At 44.4% G+C, this 17606-nt stretch overlaps 1 protein-coding gene across 1 annotated transcript in view; it reads right to left on the bottom strand.

Annotated features, from left to right (window-relative positions):
* LOC144680423 (uncharacterized) overlaps positions 1-17606 on the bottom strand; it is a 132015-nt gene that overhangs the window by 92439 nt on the left and 21970 nt on the right. The window contains exons 3-5 of the mRNA XM_078541390.1: positions 15302-15373; positions 9830-9949; positions 5421-6083 (exon numbers count right to left, since the gene is read on the bottom strand). Coding sequence (XP_078397516.1) covers positions 5421-6083; positions 9830-9949; positions 15302-15315 — 797 coding nt within the window. The 5' untranslated portion in view covers positions 15316-15373. The remainder of the gene's footprint in view (positions 1-5420; positions 6084-9829; positions 9950-15301; positions 15374-17606) is intronic.

Here is a 17606-nt window from a genome sequence, read left to right on the forward strand (position 1 = left end):
ATATGGGAAATGATAACCGTGACAAGAAGGGACAAAGTACAAATGTAAGAGTAAATCAGCAAATAAGGCTAGTCTACAAAAATAATAACAGGACAAAACCAAAGGCTCTGTATTTAAACACATGTAGCATTCAAAACAAAACAGATGGAACCGATAGCCTAAATAGCAATAAATAATTACAATCTGATAGCCGTTACAGAGACATGGCTACAGGATGACAGATTGGGACCTGAATATTGAAGGGTATATGATATTCAGAAAGGACAGGAAGTTAGGAAAAGCTGGAGTGGTGGCTCTGTTAATTAATGGTGGTATTAGCACATTGGAGAGGGATGACCTAAGTTCAGGAAACCAGGATGCAGAAGCAGTTTGGGTTGAGATGAGGAATGTTAGAATACAAGATGTCATTAGTGGGAGTGGTGTACAGGCCCCCTAATTGTAACTACACGGTAGGACACAGTATATAAGACAAAATGGGGGCTTGTCAGAAAGGCATAGCAATAATCATAGGGGATTTTAATCCACATATAGACTGGAAAAATTAGATGGGCATAGAATCACAGAATCACATAGTGCAGAGGAGACTCTTCGGCCCATTGAGTCTGCACCGACACCTGAGAAACACCTGACCTACCTACCTAATCCCATTTACCAGCACTTGGCCCATAGCCTTGAATGTTATGACGTGCCAAGTGCTCATCCAAGTACTTTTTAAAGGATGTGAGGCAACCCGCCTCCACCACCCTCCCAGGCAGCGCATTCCAGACCGTCACCACCCTCTGGGTAAAAAGATTTTTCCTCACACTCCCCCTAAACCTCCTGCCCCTCACCTTGAACTTGTGTCCCCTCGTGACTGACTCTTCAAACTAAGGGGAACAACTGCTCCCTATCCACCCCGTCCGTGCCCCTCATAATCTTGTACACCTCGATCAGGTCGCCCCTCAGTCCTCTCTGCTCCGACAAAAACAACCCAAGTCTATCCAACCTCTCTTCATAACTTAAACGTTTCATCCCAGGCAACATTGTGGTGAATCTCCTCTGCACCCTCTCCAGTGCAGTCACATCCTTCCTATAGTAATGTGGCGACCAGAACTGCACACAGTACTCCAGCTGTGGCCTCACCAAGGTTCTGTACAACTCCAACATGACCTCCCTACTTTTGTAATCTATGCCTCAATTGATAAAGGCAAGAGTTCCATATGCCTTTTTACCACCTCACTAACATGCCCCTCCACCTTCAGAAATCCATGGACACACACACCAAGGTCCCTTTGTTCCTTAGAACTTCCTAGTGTCATGCTGTTCATTGAATACTTCCTTGTCAAATTACTCCTTCCAAAGTGTATCACCTCACACTTTTCAGGGTTAAATTCCACCTGCCACTGATCTGCCCATTTGACCAACTCGTCTATATCTTCCTGTAGGTCAAGTCACTCAACCTCACTGTTAACCACCCGGCCAATCTTTGTGTCATCCGCAAACTTACTAATCTTACCCCCCGACATATTCATCCATGTCATTTATATAAATGACAAATAATAGGGGACCGAGCAGATCTCTGTGGTACGCCACTGGACATTGGCTTCCAGTCACGAAAACATCCTTCTGTCATCACCCTCTGTCTCCTACAACTAAGCCAATTTTGAATGCATCTTATCAAATTACTATGCATCCCATGTGCATTTGCCTTCTTTCTAAGTCTCCCATGTGGGACCTTGTCAAAGGCTTTGCTGAAATCCATATAGACGACATCAACTGCACTACCCTCATCTACACACCTGGTCACCTCCTCAAAAAATTCAATCAAATTTGTTAGGCATGACCTCCCTCTGACAAAGCTATGCTGACTAACTGATCAAACCTTGCCTCTCCAAGTGGAGATAAATTCTCTCCTTTAGAATTTTCTCCAATAGTTTCCCTACCACTGACATGAGACTCTGGTCTGTAGTTCCCTGGCTTATCTCTACAACTCTTCTTAAATAGCGGAACCACATTAGCTGTTCTCCAGCCCTCTGGCACCTCCCCCGTGGCCATAGAGAAATAAAAAATTTGGGTCAGAGCCCCTGCGATCTCCTTCCTTGCCTCCCTCAGCAGTTTGGGACACAAATCATCTGGACCTGGAGATTTGACCACTTTTAAGCCTGCCAACACCTTGTCACTCCCTATATCAATTTGCTTAAGAACCTCGCAGTCTCTCTACCCGAGTTCGATACCTTCATCCTCATTCTCTTGGGTGAAGACGGACGTGATTCAACACTCTAGCAATGTCCTCTGGCTCCACCCATAGATTGCCCCCTTGGTCCCTACTCTTTCCCTGGTTATCCTCTTCCCATTGATATACTTATAGAATATCTTGGGATTTTCCCTACTTTTACCAGCCAGAGCTTTCTCATATCCCCTTTTTGCTCTCCTAATTGCTTTCTGAAGCTCCACCCTGCACTTTCTGTACTCCACTAATGCCTCCGCTGATTTGCTTCTCTTGTACCTGCTAAAAGCCTCTCATTTCCTTCTCATCGCAACCTGAATATCTCTGGTCATCCATGGTTCTCTGGGCTTGTTACTCCTTTCTAGCACCCTAGAGGGAACATGTTGAGCTTGTACCCTCCCCATTTCCTTTTTGAATACCACCCCCCACCCCACTGCTCCTTTGTGGATTTCCCCACAAGTAGCTGTTCCCAGTCTACCTTGGCCAGATACTGCCTTATTTTACTAAAATCCACTCTCCCCCAATCCAAAACAATTTTTTTGCAACTTGTCTATTTCTTTGTCCATAACAAACTTAACTGTACCATGTTGTGGTCACTATCACTAAAACGTTCGCCCACCACCACCTTAGCCACCTGTCCGGCTTCATTCATTAGGTCCAGCAATGTGCCGTCCCTTGTTGGATCCTCTACGTATTGACCTAAAAAGTTCTCCTGTACATATTTCAAGAAATCCACTCCATCCAAGCCCTTAAGACTATGTCTATCCCAATTAATGTTGGGAAAGTTGAAATCACCTAATATAATTACCCTATTGTTATCGTTTGCATAGGTAGTGTAGAAGTTCATATAAATGTTTTTGGGATAATTTCTGAGAACAGCACATTTTGGAGCTGACCAGAGAGCAGGCTATACTAGACCTGGTATCCTAGACAGGTCCCTGGGTCCAGGTGGACTTCACCCTAAGGTCTTGACAGAAGTGGCTAGAGAGATAGTTGATGCACAGGTTTTAATTTTCCAAAATTCCCTAGATTCAGGGAAGGTTCCATTGGATTGAAAAATGGCAAATGTAACTCCATTATTCAAAAGGGAAGACAGAAAGCAGGAACCTACAGGTCCGTTAGCCTAACATGTCAGAGGGAAAATGTTCCAAGCTATGATTAAAGATGTTATAGCAGAGCACTTACAACAGACACTAAAACTGTGGGACATAGTTTAAAAATAAGAGGTTTCCCTTAAAAGACAAAGATGAGGAGAAACTTTTCTCTTAAAGGGTCATTGGTGTGTGGAATTTTCTTCCCCAGGAAATAGTGGAGGCTGGGTCTTTGTCTTTATTCAAGGCAGAGTTAGACAGATTCTTGTCAGGCAAGGGAGTCAAGTGTTATTGGGGGGTGCAGACAGGTAAGTGGAGCTGGAATGACGGCCGGATCAGCCATGATCTTGCTGAATGGCGGAATAGGCTTGAAGGGCCAAATGGCCTACTCCTAATCCTATGTTCCTTCCTAAATTAATGGGTTTTCCAACAAGAATTTTACCCTCCTAATCTCAATATTCCTTCATGAAAGTAAATTAATGTTCAGAATGAGTTGCCATTTCAGGTCTCCTTTGCAGATTTATCCAGGAGCACCTCAGCCACATATTTGATATAATTTTCTCAGTTAACAAATTTCAGCTGGGATGTTTGCAAGTGTACTACAGCTAATCAGGATTCTCACCCAATTAGTATCCAGCAACAACCGTTAAGTGTGCAAGTGAACATTTAGGTTGGATTGGGAGTAGTAGCCTACAGTTTAATAGTTTGTCAACACACGCTGTTCAGAAATGAGTAACGGTCACTTATGAGTTACTGTAAGTCACCAATGACCATCACCACAGCAAGCAGCCACTACCTCATGAAGTAACATGGGACAAAAAGGCAATAAAAAAAATGCCATAAGGCTGGATTACAACAGTTCTTGCAAACAGCAAAGCTATCACCGGTTTCATATTGTGTCAGGTAAGAAATACCCAGTTTGTTTCAAACAAGGAATGAAATGTGTCTACCAAAACTACGCATCCAACATTTTACCTGAGTCCTTGCAGTTTTCTTGAGCACTACCATCAAATACAGCACTTACATAATTTTAGAAATCAAATAAGGATAGGAAGCAAGTTTGGAATAAAAGGACTAATCCAAATTCATCTCTTTGGAAGGAATTTGAATGATTTATAACAAAGACAAGTCACTAGTGTTCCTGAAGCTGCATTTTATTCATTAATCCACTGGCAAAGATTTGTCTCCCAAGTGGCAACGTTTTTTCAAAGAGCTGCGCCAACTGATGGAAGTACAACAAATGACAATTGACTTTTTAATTACAGTTTTCAATAAATCAGTTTTAAAACAAAAGACCACAATCATTTTGCTCGAGTCTTCTAACAAGCTACATAAAAAAGTTGTTGTGCAGGTGGATCCCTCATTACTTTTTAGTGGCAAGGAAAATGGCTCACACCACTTGAACACACATTGCTGGCAAGTCAGAAGGTTCCCACCCCCCCCAAAAAATAACGGTCTTTACAGGGCACTTGTCCAAGTGAAGATGTTTAAATTCATTCAAAGCCACCGAGCATAATATTCGATTGTTTAAACAATGTTCAACCTGAAGTTGATTGAGTCAACAAGTGGATACAACGAAAATCAGTTGATTAAAAGAAAAATAACTCGAGTGATCGTATTCTCGGAGACCAGTCAGTCATCTTAAGAATGGCAGTCCGGGTTCCCAAAGATAAGATGGTGCCGAAGGACGGGCCAGACAGTGGGAGTGAAGTGCTTTTCCGCGCTCTTTCATTCTTTGCACCGCATGGAATTGTGGAAAAATCTCACCAGAAAGCAAAACGATTTCGACAAATTCCAAAAGGAGCTGACGAAAGGAAACTCAGTGGCGATTTAAGTCGCCAATTTAAAGTCCAAATGAACATCGGTCTTATTTTAAAATAATATAGAAAACGACATGGTATTTGAGGTTCAGAGTCGAAAGCCCCGACAAAAGGCAGTACTCCAGGCTAAACAACAGGTAACAAGATTAAATCATGACAATGGTGAAAATGGGTTTCTAGCATTTTAACATAACAGGCAAATCAAATTCATCAGATACTGCTTTCTGCGGTTCCAAGAGCCATTTAATTAACAAGGTGGGAGGTTGATCCTGAATCTGGCAGAAATGCTTCTCTAGATTTGATCAGTCATAGTCCCTGTATGAGCGGCCTCCATAACCACCACCTTGGCTCTTGTACCCACCCGAATAGTTGTCCCGGTCTCCCGTATCGTACCGGCCTCCGCCGCTATAGCCGCTGCTCCTGTCACTATCCCAGTAGCCGCCGCCTCCTCTCCTGCGGCTACTGTAGCCGCCACCGCCTCGGCCTCCACCATACCCGCGGCCGCCTCCCGACTTTTTCTCGGCGTGACCCACGCGGATCTGCCGCCCGTCGATGGATTTTCCGTTCATCGCCTGCAGCGCGTCCCTGGCGTCCTCCGGGTTCTCGAAAGTGATGAAGCCGAAACCGCGGGACGTCATGGTGTCTCTGTCCTTAATCACTCTCACCTCAGAGATCTGCCCGTACTTGGAGAAAACCTCTTCCAGGGACTGCTCGTCTGTCTCGAAGTTGAGGCCGCCGACGAATAACTTTCCTTCTTCAGACATGGTGGCGGTGGCGGGGTTGCTGCGCACTTGAGTGTGTGAAGCTGCAGGAGTTGAAAATGGCGCCGGTCCCTCCACACAAACAGACAAAGAGGAAGCGGAGAGCGGAAATTGCCTCATATGAATGGCTCCTTGGCCGTTTCTCTCTTTTGTCTCTCTCGCCCCCTTTCGTTCTGTGTCGGGACAAGTTTTCCTCTCGGGGCGGCTGCAAAAGAATGAAAGCAGCGGCCAATGCAGGTAAAAGAACAAAAGGCATAAGGAGGAAAATAATTCATTTGTGACCCCAATACAACAAGTTAAGAGCTGGGAAAAGTGAACCCATTTGGACAAAAGAGCTGAACTCCTGCGGGAGAATGACTGCCATTGACATCAAGGCAGCATTTGACTGAGTGTAGCATCAAAGAGCGGTAACAAAGCTGGAGTCAGTGGGAACCAGTGGGAAAACTCTCTGCTGGTTGCAGTGATATCTAGCATAAAGGAAGGTGGTTGTTGGAGGTCAGTCATCTCAGCTCCAGGACATCATCGCAGGCGTTCCTCAACCCAACCATGTTCAGTTGCTTCATCAATTACTTTCCTTCCATCATATGGTCCAAAGTTTTTTTTTATTCATTCATGGGATGTGGGCTTCACTGGCTGGGCCAGCATTTATTGCCCAGCCCTAGTTGCCCTTCAGAAGGTGGTGCTAAGCTGTCACCTTGAACCACTGCAGTCCATCATCCTGACTTGGAAACATATTGCCATTCCTTCACTGTCACTGGAACAAAATCCTGGAACTCCCCCCCCCACCCCCAACAGCAATGTGGCTGTACCCACACCACAAGGACTGCAGCGGTTCAAGAAGGCAGCCCACCACCAGCTTCTTAACAGCAATAAATGCTGACCTAGCCAGCGACACCCACATCCCATACATGAATTAAAAAAAGGTGTTTGATAAGACACACGCCATCATATTATACAGTATTTGAACAGAATTACAGAAACTACTCTGTGGTCGTGTTTATGTTCCGCACCAGCCTCTTCCTCTCGTTTGTCCTTCGAAGTGAAGATGTCCTTGTCCAGCAACTGAGGTGTTTGGTAGGGTTCTGGTGCGTACATAGGTTGATCTGCACTGGAAGGTTCTGCTGCAAATGGGACAGGATACTGCAGATGATTTGTTGGATGAGTTCGTTGTTTGGGATTTCCTGTGTTTGCTTTCTCTCTGTGCTTCTGATATGAGCTTGTTTTCGAAGGTTGTGCCAGGTGCAGCGATTCTGGGCATGCTTCTCCCAGGATGTGAAGTCAATATCAAAACTTCGAAGTGAAGCCTTCATAATGTCCTTGAACAGCTTCCTGTGACCATTATGAAAGCACTCCCCATACTCAAGCTCTCCATAGAAAGTTCACTTTGGTAAGGTATTGTCAGGCATTCTTGCTCCATGAGCAGCCCAACTTAGTGGCAACAATGTGTCTGATATTTTGTCCTGCCATCTGGTCTTCAGTACAGATCAAATAAAATGGTTGAGTTTTTTGTCATGATGCTGGTACACAGTCCAAGTCTTATATGCATGGAGCAAACTGGGAGTTCTATTGTTATATAGACTTTGTTTTGTAGACAGACTTACTTCTCTCCAATTCCCAGATTGATGTTCGAAGTCTGTCAAGGGCTGCACTTGCTTTGTCAATTCTTGCACGTGTCTCGTCATCAATAGTGTCCTGCTGAGATATGAACTTATTCACTGCTGACGGGCTCTGGTCATGGACTGAAACCATGGGCTCGAGATGGGGCTTTGCTGGAGTAAGCTGGTACACTACTTCAGTTTTCTTCATGCTGATGCTAAGGCTCAAGTTGTTGCATACATGAGAGAACAATCAATGCTACATATCATGTCCATCTATGAAGCAGCAGCTAGTGCAGTCATTGGCAAACAGGAAGTTACAAATTTTGTCCTTGGTCTTTGCCTGGAGTCATCTCAGATTGAGCAGCTTCTGTCCACGCGATATCTAATTTCAATGCCAGGATCACCATCATGGAAGGCATTGGAGAGCAGTTTTTTTTTATTATTTGGGATGTGGGCGTCACTGGCTAGACCAACATTTATTTCCCATCCCTAACTGCCCTTGACGGTGGTGGTGAGCTGCCTTCTTGAACCACTGTCGTCCCTGTGATGTAGGTATATCAACAGTGCTGTTAGGGAAAAAAGTTCCAGCACTTTGACCCAGCAACATTGAAGGAATGGCAATATATTTCCAAGTCAGGATGGTAATGGCTTGGAGGGGAACTTCCAGGTGTTGGTGTTCCCCTGTATCTGCTGCCCTTGTCCTTCTAGATGGTGGTGGTCATGCATTTAGAAGGTGCTGCTTAAGGAGCCTTGGTGAGTTCCTGCAGTGGATCTTGTAGATGGTGCACACTGCTGCCACTGTGCGTTGGTGGTGGAGGGTGTGAATGTTTGTCGAAAGGGTGCCAATCAAGCAGGCTGCTTTGTCCTGGATGTTGTCAAGCTTCTTGAGTGTTGTTGCAGCTGCACTCATCCCAGTTAGTGGAGAGTATTCTATCACACTCCTGACTTGTGCCTTGCAGATAGTGGACAGGCTTTGGGGAGTCAGGTGGTGAGTTACTCGCCGCAGGATTCCTAGCCTCTGACCTACTCCTGTAGCCACAGTATTTATACGGCTAGTCGAGTTCATATTGCCACTTTTCTTTCTGTGTCCTCAGCTCGTCTGCTTTATTTGCTATACCCTTTGCATTGAAGTATATACACCCTTGAGCACTGCCAAACTCTCTCTTATTTTCTATCTTTTGTTTCCTCTGCCTTCCAGACTCACTCACTGATTTTCTGCCTTCCATTACTATTTCTGATTTATCCCCATCTGAGTCTACCCTCAGGTTCCTATCCCCCTGCCAAATTAGTTTAAATCCTCCCTACACTCGCAAACCTCCCAGCAAGGATATTGGTCCCGCCCCTGTTGAGGTACAAACTGTCTACCTTGCCCAGAACCGGCCCCAATGCCCTAGGAATTGAATCCCTCCCTCCTATACCATCTATCTAGCCATGCATTCATTAGCTCTAACCTCCTACTTCTATGCTCACTAGCATGTGGCACTGGTAGTAATCTGGAGATTACTACCTCTGAGGTCCTGCTTTTTCATTTATTTCCTCACTCCCTATATTCTGCTTTCAGGACCCCATCCCTCTTTCTACCTATGTCGTTGTTACCAATTTGAACCACGACCTCTGGCTCTTCACCTTCCCCCTTAAGAATGTCCTGCAGCCGCACTATGATATCCTTGGCCCTGGCACCAGGGAGGCAACACCATCCTGGAGTCACGTCTACAGCCACAGAAACGCCTGTCTGTTCCCATAAATATCGAATCCGCTACCACTATTCCTCTTCCACTCTTCTTCCTTCCCGCCTGTGCAGCTGAGCCACTCGTGGTGCCCCATACTTGGCTCTTCCTGCACTCCTCCAAGGAACCATTGCCCTCACTCACAGGACTGCTGCACTACCTGCCTCGTCCTCCTAGGCTTTCTGGTGGTCACTCATTCCATCTCTGGCTGCACACTTCTAACCTGTGGTTTGACCACCTCCCTAAACATGCTGTGACGTAGTTCTCAGCATCGCATACACGCCACAGTGACTCTCGCCGCCACTCAAGTTCCGAAACCCAAAGCTCAAGTTTTTGTGGCTGCTGACACTTCCTGCACGTGATCATCTGGGCCACATGAAGTGTCCATGATCCCACAAATGCCACAGGATCAATGTCATACCTTAAGTGTACTTTTGGACTATATACTATAAACAAGAGACTAGAAAGTAAGGTAGATTTACTCAGCAACCAGCTCCTTCTCCTATGCCTACAAGTTAGTTGCAAACTTTTAATGTTTTTCTATAATGCAGCTATTTACACACCTTTCCTAAAAGTAGTGAATTAATCTGACTATTTGCATACAGACCCTTAACACAAATACTCACCAACCAAAGTGCTTCTTTGCTGTGATGTCACTTTTTTTTCTCACTCCTCTTTCAAACTCAACACAGGCTGATTCCCAGTGGCTGACTGGTGTGCCTCTCAGACTCCTAGAGACTGAGAAACTGGGAGAATGGAACGGAATCCTTAGTGGAAGCAGGATGTGAGGAAGTCTAGTTGAATTAGCTGTGAGAGTCAGTACACGTATAATGAATATTCAATGACAACCTAATCTCAGAAATGGAGACAGAACAGTTGAGAAACAGAAGGGAAGAGTCGACAATGGATCATGTGAAGGCAGGAGAAGGGTGGAATTAGAAGGAAAGTCGACAAAATCTTCAAGTTCAGGGTAAGGGCAGGAAACATTGCTAATGCAGTCATCAGTGTCCTGGAAAAAAGAATTGAGGTAGCCCCCCTGCCCCCTCCCCCAAGAAAGATTGCAACAAGGAATGTTCCACATATCTTACAAAAAGGCAGGCATTGTTAGGACCCATCTGGATATGTGCAGCAATACCTTTCATATGGAGCAAGTGAGCTCAATTAAAATAGAAATTTTCAATGTGAGAGCAAGTTCAGCTGGGCTGCGAAGGGTGATGGTGTATGTAAAGTGGTTGGGCCTCCTTTCAAGGTGCATGGAGGTCATCCATGGCAAAGAGATGATGGTTCAGACCAGGAAAATGGAAACTGTTAAAGTGATGGAGGGCATCAGAAGAATCACAGATGTAGGTGGGGAGAGACTGGACAAGGGGAGAAAAATTAGAATCTAGGTAGGAAGAAATCAGTTCAGAGGGACAGGAATGGGCTGAAACAATAGGTCTATCAAGGCAGTTGTTTTTGTGGATCTTGGGAAGGAGGTAGAAGTAGGTGGATTTGGGGTTGGAGGATTGAGGTTAGAAGCTATGAAGGGAAGATCTCCAGGGGAGATGAGGTCAATGACCATCCTGAAAACAATGGCTTGATGCTCAGTGATACTGTCATGTTCTGGGGGAGTTTGGAGAGATGGCGTTTGGCCTCTGCAAGGTAAGAAGTCAGTTCGCCAACAACAGCACCTTGACTACACTTCCTCACGCTCTGCTTTCTGTAAGGATGCCATTCAATTCTCCTAATTTCTCCATCTCCTGTTCTAATGATGCAACCTTCTACACCAGCGCATCTGATATGTCTTCCTTTTCCTCAACCGAGGATTCCTCCTAACATGGTTCATGGGGTCTTTACCGTAACTGGTCATTTCCCGCACTTTAACTCCCAGAATGTTAAAGTTCCCCTTGTCTTCACCTTCCTCCCCACCAGCTTTGGTATTCATTGCATCATACTTTGCCATCTCCAGCTGATGCTACCACCAAGCACATCATCTTCTCCCCCTCTCTCCTTTCAGCATTCCGAAGGGATTGTTCCCTCCGTGATACCCTGGTCATCAATCACCCCAACACCCTGTTCCCTTCACACACTACCTTTCATGCAAATGCAGATGTAACACCTGCCATTTTACCTTCTCTCTCCTCAATGTCAAGGTCCCAAACACACCTTTCAAGTAAAACAGTGATTTATATGTACTTCTCTTAATTTAGTATACTGTATTTGCTGTTCATAATGCAGTCTGCTCTACACTGGGGAGACCAAATGGAGATTGGGTGACCGCTTTGCGGAACATCTCTGTTTAGTCCGTAAGCATGACCCCGAGCTTCCTGTTCCTGTAGTAGCCTGTCATTTTTATTCCCCACCTTGCTCTCATGCTGACATTACTGTCTTTGGCCTAATGCAGTGTTCCAATAAAGCTCAACACAAGCTCAAGGAACATCACCTATCTTTCGGTTAGACACTTTGTAACCTTCTGGACTCAACACTGAGTTCAACAATTTCAGACTAAGCTCTGGCCCCATTTTGTTTCCTTTGCTTTGCATTTTTCAGTCTTACCCTTATTTTTCTCTTTTGTGCTTTTGAACAGCAGCTATTCATTACTTTGCCCTGCACACCTCCTCAGGACACATCTTTTGTTTCTTGTACCATTATCACTCCCTTTGGCTAGGCACAATTTATTTTGTCATTTAATGACACCCGTCTTCCAGCTTATCACAGAACTGCCCTTTCCATCCACTTAAAATTTATTACATTTCTAACTTTTCCCAGTTCTAATGCAAAGTCATTGACCTGAAACATCAACCCTATCTTTTTCTCCACAGATGCTACCCAACCTTGTATTTCCAGCATTTTGTTTTTTTGCCAAATTCCCAGCATTCACAGGATTTTGCTTTTGTATAAATATTTCTGCTTTACTGATTACCAGGCAATTAGATATCAAAAATAATCGTTTGAGATTGTCACAAGTTGGCAGTGTTCTAAATCAATCCTAAATTATAAACTACACAGTGGAATTGTTTAATTTGTTGGTGATGGATAGGGCACACCAGAACCCAAGCTGACGAGGCCAATTGTTGCTGCCAATTGCTGTGCTGGCTGAGTTCAACTAACTCGGCAGATATGGGGTCATAGATGGTTACAGCACAGAAACAAACCATAAAATCCTTGTGTCAGTGCTTCCAAGTTAGCCCCTAGTTGTGAAACTCCTGACAGCCAGTTGGTGAAGGAGACCAGAAGCCAAACTCTCAATAAATCTAAAACTGAGTGAAACTTTATAAGTGTATAGCTCCTAACTCTACTCCCACCCGTGTCAGTCTGTTCATATGTGCTTTAGTAATCACCCAATCAATACCCTTCAGCTGTATATGCTTAACCTTATTTTATACAAATTACACTAATGTCTAATTGCAGTGATTAATTACATTAATGTCTAATCTCAGCTCGCAAACCATAAATTCTAATATTACAATTTTCAATAATAATGGACTGTGCTTAAACAATTTGTGGTAGCAAATCCCTGATTCTAATCGCCTTCTGGGTAAAGATTTCCTCCATAAATTCCCTTCGATTCTCAAGGTTGTCTCCGCCCTAGTTACTGTCTCACTGACCAGAGGAAACAAAAGCCCCAATTTTAACCTGAGCACCCAACCGTAATGGGGTGTGTGTCAGGGGCAATATTAAAAAAAAATCAACCTTCCAGCTCCAATTTGTTGCCTTCCCAACAGTTTAAATTTTTACTACCCAAATCAAGCCATCAACATGACTCTCGCAAAGGGAGAGAGGGCTTAGTAAACAACAAGGTCTAACTCAGCCTTGAATGTTTTCAATGACCCAGCCTGCACTGCTCTCTGGAGTAGAGTTCCTCCCTCTATTGTGTCCATTGATTTTCTACTATTGGTGGGATGATTTTAGTACACTGTAACCTCACTAATCCAGAAATTTTGTGGCCAAGGCATTTCTGGACTTTGGAATAATGTTAGAATACCTGACCACAAGAATGTGAGCCAGGTATAAATATGTACCGAAGACAAAACAGTTGTAAAGCGGTAATAACATTTGTTTTATTTATCCAACTACTTTATTTTCCATGTTTCCAAAATATTGCATTCTTTAACATTAGAAAACACATTTATCAGCGAGTGCGAAGCAGGTCCGAGATATTTCTGTGACAACTTGGCACAGACTGGGGCTGGCAAGTATTAACTCAGTGACTGAGGGAAAACCAGGTGGTCAAGTGGCTGAGCCGGGAAGATGACTGACAGCTTCAAACTTTGCCGTGTTTCTGCTCCTGTCTGCCTGTTGTACCCTGGCTCTGCATTAGTGATTGCGTGATTGGTTCTGCTCTTTACCTTGGGTTAGCCACTGTGAATCACAGGCACTGGCAACTGGACCAAAAGGTGGGAGACAGCGGCTGAATACTCTATGTATGTATGTATGTATGTATGTGTGTGTGTGGTGAGAAAGGGGCAGGGGCTGATCACATCACATGTATGTATGTGATGATCTTCTCAGTCTGGCAGCTGCAAGAGAAATGCCGTGAACAAAGGAGACCACTATACATTGCTTCATTGATCTCACCAAGGCATTCGACCATGGGGGGGGGGTGAAGGTTAGGGGCTCCGTTTTAACTGCTGGAGAAAGTTGGTTGCATGCCAAAGCTACTCAATGTGATTTTCTCTTTCCATGAAAGGCAACATTGGAACCCTTTGAGATTCGGAGTGGGGTCAAACAGGGATGTGTTCTGGCGCCAATATTCTTTGGCATATTCTCTTTGCTGCTGCCATATGGCTTCAGGTCATCTACAGAGGGTGTCTCCTTACAAACTGGAGCTGACAGAAAGCTGGTCAGCCTTGTTTGCCCGAGATCCAAGACAAAGATGCACCAATCCCTCATCAGAGAGTTGCTCTACATTGACGATACTGTACTAACATTCCATACTGAGGAACACCTTCAGCAACAAATGGACAGACTCTCTCATGCCTGCAAAGAGTTTGGTTTGACCATCAGCATCAGAAAGACAAATGTCATGGTCCAGGATGTTGCCATACTGCCATCTATCAGTATTGACAATGTGACGCTGGAAGTTGATAGCTTCACATATCTAGGCTCCCCATAATCACTAGCAATTGTCACTTGATGCTGAAATCAACACACATTGCCAAAGCTCCTGCTGTTATGTCCAAACTGAGTGAGAGAGTATGGAGCATCAATAACTTAACTGAGAACACCAAACTGTGAGTCTACTAAGCTTATACCTTCAGTGCACTCCTCTACAGTGGTGAGACCTGGACAACATATGCTAGGCAGGAAAAAGGCTGAACAGTTTCCACCTTTTCTGTCTCAGACATACCCTTGGCATCTCTTGGCAGGACAAGGTCACTAACTCAGAGGTCCTGGAGCATGCTAATTCCATCAGTTCACAATCATTACTAAGCCAACAATGTCTGCACTGGCTCAGCCACATTCGTCGGATGGCTGATGGCCGTATACCTAAAGACCTTCAGTATGTTGAACAGGTCACTAGGGCACCACCTCCTGGGCTTCCTCATCTCCATACAAGATATGCACTCCTGCAGGTGAGAAATGAAGATGGCGGATATTGATACAGACAGCTGTGAGAGAGTCGCTGGTGGCCGTGACCTCCGGAGGCTGACTGTTTGCAAGGGCAATGGAAGACGGGAGCAGAAACAAAGCTTAGCTGGCCAAGTCAAGGGCCCAGAGAAAACAGAGGCCACCACATCCTGCATCTTCTCAGCCCACTGTATTCCTCTACAGGAAATGTAGCAAAAACTGCCATGCCAGTGTGGGGCACCTGAGCTACACCAGGTGAGGTTTACCAGAGCTGACCACCATGGTGCCAACCCTCATCTTACGAGACAGAAGGCTGCCACATTGCATGAGAGTAGGCAAAGGGACTGATTACTGTGTGTGTGTGGTGGGAAAGGGACAGAGAACGATTGTGTACGTGCGTGGGGGGGAAGGAGACAGGAACTGATTAGTGTGTGCATGTGGGGGGAAAGAGATAGGAGCTGATTTGTGTGTGTGTGTGAGAGCAGAGGTGCTGATTACTGTGTTAAAACATATCTCTGCCCATCGTCAAAAACGTCCTTGAATCATACCTCTGTGAGTGCATCCTCTTCTATCTCCACTCCTCCTCCTGCCTGGATCCTCTTCAATCCCCAATTCTCCACCTGCGTGGATATATTGGAGACATTTGTATTTGACAAAGGCCGTGAAGCAGTGCCTGGAAAAGCTCTGGAAACTTACTGTTAACAACAGTCAGGTCATAATGTTAACTCTGTTGCAGCACCAGAAGTGGCCAGTCCTGGAGTTGCATGTGCACTCAAAAAAAAAGATTCCAAACAAATTTCCAGATTTCAGAGTTCTGAATTTGAGAGGTTACAGCGTCTCTTCTACCATCTTTCCCATTATTAATGCCCCAGTCTCAACCTCTAAGGGACCAAGTTTTACATTTTATTCTCCTTTTTAAGTACTTGTAGAAGATCTTACTTTGTTTTTATATTTCTTGCTAGTTTACTCATATTCTAATTCCTCCATTTTTAAGTGACCCTTTGCCGATTTCTAAAATGTTCCCAATCTTCACAGCTTGATATGCCTTTTCTTTCAATTTGATACCATCCTTAACTTCCTCAGTCAGCCATGGATTGATCATCCTTATTTCTTTCTCAATGAAATATATATTTGTTTAAATGCCTGGCACAAGACAAAGAGTTTCATAGGGTTAAGGCAGTGGATAGTTTACTTAGATCTCAGTAAGGTTTTCGATACAGTGCCTCTGAAAAGCTGGTCATGAAAATGAAGAAAATTTGAAAATAATGATACAAAGCAAATGAAGATGGTACACCCCAAAGCTGACCAGAATAAGCTACACAAGGATTTATTTTTTGTTTTATTTATATATTCTTTTTCACCGGACATGAGTGTTGCTGGCTAGGTCAGCATTTATTGCCCATCCCTAATTGCCCTTGAGATGGTGGTGGTGGTGAGCTGCCTTCTTGAACCACTGCAGTCCATGTGATGTTACATTCGCAGTGCCGTTAGGGAGGGAGTTCCAGGATTTTGACCCAGTGACAGTGAAGGAACGGTGATATATTTCCAAGTTAGGATGGTGTGTGGCTTGGAGGAGAACTTGCAGGTAATTGTGTTCCCATGCATCTCATGCATAGGTGGCTGAGGTCACGGGTTTGGAGGATGTTGTTGAGGAGCCTTGGAGAATTGCTGCAGTGCTTCTTTTAGATGGCACACACTGCTGCCATTGTGCATCGGTGATGGAGGGAGTGGATGTTCAAGGTGGTTGATAGGGTGCCAATCTAGTTGGATGCTTTGTGCTGGATGGTGTTGAGCTGAAAGTGTTGTTGAAGCTGCACTCATCCAGGCAAGGAGAGTATTCCACCACACTGCTGACTTGTGCCTGGTAGATGGTGGACAGGCTTTGGGAAGTCAGGAGGTGAGTTACTCTGTGCAAAATTCCCAGGCTCTCACCTGCTCCTGTAGCCACAGTATTTATTTGGCTGGTCCAGTTCAGTTTCTGATCAATAGTAACCCCCCCCCCCCAAGATGTTGATTTGAATATTCTTGGGTACTGGACAGAAAAGTGGCAGACAAAACTCAATGCCGAGAAACACAAAATGTATCGCATGGGGACAAAAAAATTCACTAAAAGAAATAAGACCATAAGACGTAGGAGCAGAAGTTGCCCATTCGGCCCATTGAGTCTGCTCCGCCATTCAATGAGATCATGGCTTATCTGATAATCCTCAAATTAGGCAAATTCTTCTCAAAACTATTTTGGAATACAATATATGAGTAATTTGACACCTGACATGTAGTAAGTGTAGCATGGTTGGGAGCAACAGGTGACTGGGTTTCCTCACCTCATGTCTGGGTCTTTTGTAGACTAATTGATATCGATTGCTTGCCATGATTATTGTAATGTCCCCATGTTCTATTGCATCATGGCTGCTCTGTTCCTGAACTCCATTTATCTATGGTCTTGAAAATTTAAACTGAGCTAACATTTTTGGCGAGAGAATTCCAGATTTCCACTAACCTTTGTGTGAAAAAGTCCTTGCTAATTTCATTCTGAAATAACCTAGCTGTTAAAGATTATTCTAATTTTTTCTGGATTTCCCCCACCAAAAGTCATTGTTATTCTGTATCTGTGCTATTCAAACACTTTTTCATTCCAAACATCTTGATTCAATTACCCCTCAACCTTCTGAACAAGGAAAGGAAATGTCTTTTATGCAACTTGTTCTCAAATGTTATTTTAAAGCCCTGGAATGATTCAGGTGAATTAGCGCTGTACCCTCTCTAATGCCAATATATCTTTCCTGATCAAAAACAGAAACAGAAATACCTGGAAAAGCTCAGCAGGTCTGGCAGCATCGGTGGAGAAGAGCA

The sequence above is a fragment of the Cetorhinus maximus genome, chromosome 5 (genome assembly GCF_964194155.1).
Source record: "Cetorhinus maximus chromosome 5, sCetMax3.hap1.1, whole genome shotgun sequence".
In the NCBI taxonomy this organism is placed as follows: Eukaryota; Metazoa; Chordata; class Chondrichthyes; order Lamniformes; family Cetorhinidae; genus Cetorhinus; species Cetorhinus maximus.